The following is an 8,280-nucleotide window of genomic DNA, read 5'->3' on the forward strand; positions in this document are numbered from 1 at the left end:
ATAGCTTTTATCATTCAGCGTTTTAGTGGCAAAACCACAATAGTTTTTTTTTATTTCACATTTTTATTGTAAAACTTTAACTTTGAAATTTAAATGTATTCTTTAAATTTGCGTTGATGTGTTTTGTAATAATCAGCTCATCTCAGTATATCCACAGCTCGTATATAAATGTATAAAATAGCTGCACCTTTTTCCAGCTGCTTTGCTGCTAACTTCTAAAGTTTATATCTTTATTTTTGCCTGTGCAGCGGACAGAAATGACAGCAGATGCATTTGTGTTAAGATCAAATTAACACAAAAATAAACCCAGAGAAGAAATCCCCAAACTAGTTAATTCAGCAAAAAACCCAGAAGTAAAAAAAAAAAATCAAGATGCCACAAGATTTAAATGTGTTTTTTTTTTTCCTTCTGCGTTCAGACGGGAAGAGAGCAAAGCGTTTCCGACACTCACTTCCTTATTCACGGCTTTAAAAACCCAGAGGCGACTTCATTCACTCACACTTCCATCCCACATCCTCACCGGTGCTGAGAAGCCAAAAACCTCTGAAGATGAACAAAGCTGTGATCCTCCTGGTCGCTCTGACCCTCTACTGCTGCATCCCTGAGCTGCATGGTGAGAAAATACTTAGATATATATATATATATATATATATATATATATATATATATATATATATATATATATATATATATATATATATATATATATATATATTCATTTAACATTTTTCATTTCATTCATTGTATTCAAAGAAAACAAGCATTCTAAATTCCTGAATGAAAGGGAGCAGAAAGAAGATTAATCTTATGTTTTCTGACGGCTTTACCTAAAGCAATATATTTACAAAAACACTTAAATTACAAAATCATCTCTCCAGCCGTATATTTTTTTTATTTTTAGCTTAACTTGGCTTGTTTTTGTTGACATCTTTAAGGAAGTTTATTGCTTTATTTTATAATTACTGGTTTAGTTGTGGGCTGCACAGAGGCACCTTTGCAGAAATTAGGTCCTGGGTTTGAATCCCAGCCTGGGGCCTTTCTGCATGGGGTCTCCCTGTGCATGGGTGGGTTCTCTCTGGGTACTCCAGCTTCCCCTCTAGACGATGAATTGATTGCTTGGTTGACCTTTTTTTGTCTTTAGAAAACATAATCTACATTTATTTAGTGTAGTTGCTGCCAAATGTGTGAATATCGGCAACATAAAGGTAGAAACTGAAACAAAAATCATCAGATTGTATCTGTGAAAACTGATAGTTAGGAACCACAAGCTAAGATAAAAATATAATTGTTATAATTATAATAATGAGTGGTGTATAATGGTTAGAAAGCAGGGCGCTTGTGTCCTGGAAAGGCTGCAGGTTCCTCGGTTCAAATCCCACAGACTGCCCTTCTGGGTCCCTGTGCAAGAAGCTCAGGTCCAGATTGTGTGTAATTAAAATAAAAATGATTTATTTATTCATTTTAAATGTGATTTGTTTTCCTGCAGCTTCTTCCAGGTCAGGATGTCGGTGCTTAAGATCGACGTCTTATCGAGTCGCCCCCAGCACCATCGCCAAGGTGGAGGTGACTCCTCCATCGGGACGGTGCCGCCACGCAGAAAGAGTGTAAGTCTGTTCGGACTCTAACTCAAACTAAAACGGGTCGACGGCTCTGACCTCCAGAACCGCCCCACCGGATGGGTTCAGACGCTGAAAAGTGATCATTTATTGTCATTTCCTGGGTTCAGCTTGTGATGATGTTTCTTTTCTTTTCTCTCTCTCTCAGCATCATCAGGAAGAACGGCTCCAAAGTTTGCATCAGCCCAAACGCCGAGTGGTTCCCAGAGTTTCTCAGCAAACTTGACCAGTAAGAATAATTTTGTCTTTGTTTCTACAAACCTGAACACGTCACAGAAACCTACACAGTGTTTCACATGTAAACCCCTGCAGTTCCCCTGTTAGAACCACCAGACAACCTCTGAGTCCGGAGAGACAACATCTGTAGACTTCTCAGGATATTTTAAGGGAAGGGTGGATATTTCAGCACATTTAATAATAATAAAAAACACGTTTACTGCTTACTGATGTTCCAGGAGGTCTTCATGAGATGTAACAACAGATCTGAGTGCAGCTAATATTCCTGTTAGGTTCTGAAGCTGTAAACAGAGACAACTCCCATAAAGCCCAGACAATATTTAATCAAAGAAACCTTAAACTTTGTGGTGCTCAGCCTAAAACTAAAAAGCGGTCTGCTTTGTTTAGCCTCACAGGTTCATCCATAAATACTGTCCTCTGATTTTAGTGGTTTTAGGAGGATAAACGTAATAAAAACCCAGAGCACAGGCCCAGTAAATGTTTCCACTGCCGCAGGAAAAGCTTGACCATAGAAATCGGACCATCACATTCCTGAAAACAATTTAAATCTCACATTTTCTTTGCCCTCTGTGTGAATTCACCGATATGTTGTTGTGTCCAAAGGATGGGTTGTCGCAAGGCAGGCGCCTCGTCTTGTATTCGCCGTCATTTAGTACGATAATGGTAATAACCTAACATTTGTTCTTTAAACATTTTCCCATGCATGCCCTGTGTTTACCAGCGTATCCTTGCAAGCAGGGTCTGAAATTAACACTCGCCGGGCGCCAAATGCGAGTAAATTTTACGTTTTTTGGTGAATAAATACCAGAGGGCTAGCTAGTTGCTACATGGCGAGTAAATGTTTGCACCAGATAAGTCGTGTTTTTCAGTCACACTCCCTCATGTGACGAGAGAACAACAGCAGCTACGTCACGTACGTTTGCTAACAGCTAGCGTTTAGCTTAGGCTAACTATGTAGCAGGATTATATGGAGATATTTAGCAGTCAGAATTAATATTTAGGCTGGTAAAAAATAGGTTTGGCCGGTTGATTTTTACAACTTGGCCGGTGAATCAGGAGGTTAATTTCGGACACTGCTTGCAAGGCAGTGGAGCGTAGAACTGGCGGTTCTCTCTTTATGCATGTCTGACCTGCAGGAAGCCGCCGTTAGCTCCTGACTTTAGCGGACGCCATGTTTCATTTCGGTCTTTTCTCCTCTGAATTACAGGGACTACGAAAACGTCAGTTCTACCACCGTCTCTGCACCGGCCTTCTGATCATCGTCCTGCCCTGGAAGCTACTTCGTCTAACCTCACGCCACTGATTTCGCTGAGCCACTGTTTGATCTAGTTTTATTGTTTTTTTATTTCTATATTTTTATACGGATTCTTGTCATTGGTTGTACTCTTCACTTGTTATGACTGAAATGGACCTCCTGGATTGTGAAAAAGCTATTTGCTCATGTAATATTTTTTAATGAATAAATAAAGGAGAGATGAAAAGAACCCATAAAAACTGACATTTTATGACTGGGGGTTGTGATACAGGTGCTGCAGACTGTGTTGGGCTTCAGTTCTTATAAACTCCAGATGAATCCTCGTTTGTTTGAGCGAAAGTAATTTAAAAAGCCGCTTCATGGCTGAAGGACTTCCCTAAAAATCAGAGAAGGGTTCATAAATGGAACGGGTGAAATGGAATCTTGACTGTGAACAAAACAAAGGAGATGATTGTAGATTTCAGGAGAAACAGGATCAGATCAAAACCAATTTCCATCATGGGAGAAGAAGTGGAGGAGGCTGAGGAATATAAATAGCACGGTATTTATAGACGCAACAGTGAAGCCGTCTACAAGAAAGGGACAAAGCAGACTGTATTTTTTGAGGAAGCTAAAATCCTTCAAGGTTTGCAGCAAGATTCAATTTCAGTTCAATTCAATTTTATTTATATAGCGGCAATTCATGATACATATCATCTAAAGGCTCTTTCCAAAGTCAGACTCCATCAGAACCTCCAGGTTGGTGAGAAAGTTTCCTCTCTAAGGAAACCCAGCAGGTTGCATCAAGTCTCTCCAAGCAGCATTCACTCCTCCTGAAAGAGCGTAGAGCCACAGTGGACAGTCGTCTGCATTGTTGATGGCTTTGCAGCAATCCCTCATACTGAGCATGCATGAAGCGACAGTGGAGAGGAAAACCTCCAGCAGAACCAGAACCAGAACCAGTGTGAACGCTCATCTGCCTCGACCAAGATGCCACAGATCTTCTCTAAGTCTGTTGCTGAGAGCGTCGTCTCCTCTGTCGTCATCTGTTGGGGCAGCAGCATCAGAGCCAGAGACCTAAAAAGGCTCAACAACCTGATAAAGAAGGCAGGTTCTGTTCTGGAGACGACGATGCAAGGAAGGATTTTGCAAAAAATCAAGAAAATTATGGACAACCATGAACATCCTCTGTATGACATCCTCGCTGGTAAACAGAGTCTCTTCTGTCAAAGGCTTCTCCGGATTGGTTGTAAAACAGACCACTACAGATCTTTACTGTCCACAGCCGTCACCGTCTATAATCTATAACTATAACAAAATGACTTACATCAACATTTAATTCCCCTTTGAGATAAAGATTTTTTTAATTACATTTGAAATTAACCCAGAACTGTATTTAATTTAGTTTGTATGATTTGATTGAATATGACCTGAGATGACTTGTTTCAAATTGCCGCTGTATAAATAAAATTTAATTTCCATCCGTCTGTTTCTTTTATCTGAGATCGGGTGATGGGGCCACAGCTCCTGCAGGGAACCCAACCTCCGTCTACCCTGCAACCTCCTCTGGCTCATTCTGGGGACCCCAAGGTGTTCCCAGGCCAGACGGGACATATAGTCCCTCCAATGAGTTCTGGGTCTTCCTCTGGGTGGAACTAAAAGTAGCCGCCCAGGGGGGCATCTTCATCAGACGTCCAAACCACCTCAACTGGCTCTTTTCCATGCGGAGAAGCAGCGGCTCTACTTTACCAGTTGTATCCAGGATCTCGTTCTTTCGGTCCTAATCCAGACGTCATGACCACAGCTGAGGATCTAAAACAAGTAAATTAAGAGTTTGGCTTTCTGGCGCAGATCTTTCTTCACCACAACGGACCGGATCAGCGCCCTCATTACTGGAGAATCCCCGATCCGTCTGTCCAGGTCCTGCTCCAAGACACCGAGACACTAAAACTCCACCTGGGGCAGAGTCTGACCCCTGACCTTTCCTTTTTTCTTTTATTTAATTACAGAAACAAAAAATCTACCAAACAGGATACTTTACTATCCTGCAAAGTTACTTTATTTATCCTATCCTGCCAAGTTATTTTATTTTCCTGGCAAGTTATTTTATTTTCCTGCCAAGCTACTTTATTTTCCTGCCAAGCTACTTTATTTTCCTGCCAAGCTACTTTATTTTCCTGCCAAGTTACTTTATTTTCCTGCAAAGTTACTTTATTATCCGGCAAAGTTACTTTATTTTCCTGCAAAGTTACTTTATTTTCCTGCAAAGTTACTTTATTTTCCTGCAAAGTTACTTTATTATCCGGCAAAGTTACTTTATTATCCGGCAAAGTTACTTTATTTTCCTGCAAAGTTACTTTATTTTCCTGCAAAGTTACTTTATTATCCGGCAAAGTTACTTTATTATCCGGCAAAGTTACTTTATTCTGAAATCCACTGCAATTCACTGAAATTCTCAAGCTGTATGCAAACGAAATTTCGTTCTGTACGCACTGTGCATACAAAATGACAAAGTTTGTCTAAGTCTAAGTCTGATGATCATCAGCATAGAAATAAACATAATCCTCATTTAAAAAAAAAATGCCTTTTCTGATTAACTCTGATATTAAAACTAGTTTGATGATCCGAGATGTTTCTATGTGATGAAAATGGAAATCTGCAAGGACCAAACATTTTCACCGCTCCGTACGTACAGAGTGAAAAGAATGACAGGAAAACAATTTCTGCAGCTTCTGTCGTGTTCATTGAGCTTTTATTGAGCCACAAAATTCAATGTTTAAAAAACCTCTTTTGTCCGAACGCCAAACATGTCGTTCCGGTGGCCGAGCACGGCGCCGTAAAGCAACCAAGGAGGAAGGAACAGAACGGATCACAGCCACAGGGCTCGTACATTCAAAGTGGTTGGTGATAGCTGCTAATGAACTGACTGGTTGTCGGGTTAATCTCTGAGGGTCTCGGTCGCATGGGCAGTGCTGCTGTTGGTGGACCTGTAGAGACTAGGCACCGTGTTTAAAAAATAACAAAACAAACATTAATGAGGTGCGATGTGGAGGGTCAAAACAGATTTGGTTCGTACAGAGGACAGAAATAGTTTAAATAGACGGCTGAAGATGTTCTGTGATGAAGGTATCTACAAAAATCTGCTAAAGGAGAGCAGGAAACATTTAGCAAACTGTGCACGAGGTTCAAATAACTCTTTATTAAAACCTTGGAAAGGGATCAACGGTTCTCCAGGCTGCCTGAGGATCTGTCAGAAAGTTTCGTTTTTTTGGACTTTGGCTTCTTTTTTTATTCAGTTAGCGCTCGTTCTCTTTGCCTGTTTCATCACTAAAATGCCATTTCTGGTCCACCAAATGAAGAAATGGGAGCAAATTACATTTATGGCAACAAAAAGCCTAAAGAGACAACTTAAAACCTGTTTTTATGTCTCATAATACCACGGGTTTATCGCTTGTGTTTAGGACTTTTTTAACCCTTTCCATTCCGGCACGACACGGACCGTGAATCTGCAGGATGCCTCAGGGTTATTCACAGGTCGCACTGAGTGGCTTAAAAAAGAAACTTTTGGGCACAAAAATGTTAGTTTTTCTGGACTGAAAATCATTAAAAAGCAGCCAAAGCCCAAAAAAACAGAAAACCTTTTCAGAAAGCCTGAAAACCTGACGATCAACAGCTGCAGTAAAAGGTTAGAATAAAGCCGACGGGTTTCTGCTCGGTCCTCTCAGCGCAGGAGTAGAAATAAGTAGAAACTGCGTTCAAACCTAAAATATTTTTTTCTAGTGTCACAACATCCCTTTGACCCGAGATGAGAAAACTAAACTCAGGGTGAGACCCCCCCACCCCCCCAGATCAACAGAGAGGCTGAGATCATCTCCAACAATCAGAGCTTCGTCTTTCTACTGATTTATCTCAGTTTAGACTCGTTTCCTGCGGGAATAATTCGGTTTAGTTTGACATCCTCTAACTTATGGGGCCGCCGGCGGAAGACGTGTGAAAAAAAAAAAAAAAGCCTTAAATTATAGATTTTTTTTATCATACAGCAGCATAATCCCTCACTGAATTTCACATGAAGAACTGCGTTTCTACCTAATCTACGTCTACGTCTGTATCTGGACCATCCGGACTCCCTTCAGCTCGGCCCGCGGCTTTTTCTCTGAGATTTCTCTCCGTCTGATGAATCCCTTCTCTGTTGATCTGAATCGTTATGCTGCAGAACACTTCCTGATGGAGGCTGGAGTTTTTTTTTTTTTTTTTTAAAGAGCCCCTGACGTCGTGCCCTCGAGCTAACGAGGTTCCCGGGGGGGTCTCTGGAAGCGAGGCAGACCCGCAGCATCACAGGACCTCCACCGTGCTCAGCTGGGTAAACACACCTGCAGCATTTCAGAAAGTCCACATATTAAAACATGGAGTCCCTCCAGAAGCACAGTTGGGCCTCCAGACATTCTGCATGGCAGCTGGTCCTGGTCCAACACGTCTGATTCGCCTCCTCAGTCTGTCTCCAATGTCTGCAGAGCCAGACCAGACAGCCGGGTTGGACCAGGACAACACCGGCCCATAGGGACTGACTTTGGACCCCATGAATGGGTCATAAGGTTTATGGAGAACGTGAAGGCCTGCCGATGACGTCCCGTAATCATTTGATGAAGCGGGTGAGCTAAAGGCGGTTCCTGAGGAACCCGGTGGTGGTTCTGGAGACTTTTGGAGCACCAAGAGGTCCACTTTATGCTGCTAGTCGCTAGAAATGCATTTTAGTTTCTGTCCCTTGGGTCCTCGTTAAGCTTTGCGGCTAAAATGAGTATTACGCAATAATTAAACCTTAGGCTGGACGATAATTCAATAACAATATATATAGATCAATAGACGTATGTTGATGATAGGAAAAAAAAAGTCAATAAAAAGTTAAATAGAATAAAAGTTTTCCTTCCTTATGTATTCTAGCCATGTAGGTTAATATTACAGTCATTAATCCTCCCAACCAATCACAACGCAGACCCAGGAACCAAGCTCCGCCCCCTTTAGAGCTCAGAGAGCATGCGTTCTTTTTTCTTTATTAAAAACTTACAGTTTTGGTAAAAAGGGTTAAGTTTAAATTCAGTGTTTGTGTCTGTATCTAAAAATAGGTTGCTAAGCAACAGCATAAAATGTCCAGGGCTGCACTTAACATATATGTTTTAAATTTGTTGATATTTATCA

At 41.2% G+C, this 8,280-nt stretch overlaps 1 protein-coding gene across 2 annotated transcripts; it reads left to right on the plus strand.

The window, feature by feature from the left end:
- The first annotated feature begins 406 nt into the window (after positions 1 to 406).
- LOC105928180 (C-X-C motif chemokine 10) lies at positions 407 to 3,347 on the plus strand. Of its 2 annotated transcripts, XM_012865323.3 has the most exons (5): positions 407 to 613; positions 1,487 to 1,604; positions 1,765 to 1,845; positions 2,457 to 2,516; positions 3,061 to 3,347. In XM_012865323.3, the coding sequence occupies exons 1-4, from the start codon at positions 550 to 552 to the stop codon at positions 2,512 to 2,514; spliced, it is 321 nt and encodes a 106-aa protein (XP_012720777.2). In that variant the 5' UTR covers positions 407 to 549; the 3' UTR covers positions 2,515 to 2,516; positions 3,061 to 3,347. The 2 variants fall into 2 exon arrangements, with proteins under 2 accessions (XP_012720777.2, XP_012720778.2); XM_012865324.3 differs by lacking the exon at positions 2,457 to 2,516 and having other exon boundaries at positions 474 to 613.
- The last annotated feature ends 4,933 nt before the right edge of the window (positions 3,348 to 8,280 follow it).

The sequence above is a fragment of the Fundulus heteroclitus genome, chromosome 12 (genome assembly GCF_011125445.2).
Source record: "Fundulus heteroclitus isolate FHET01 chromosome 12, MU-UCD_Fhet_4.1, whole genome shotgun sequence".
Taxonomy (NCBI): domain Eukaryota; kingdom Metazoa; phylum Chordata; class Actinopteri; order Cyprinodontiformes; family Fundulidae; genus Fundulus; species Fundulus heteroclitus.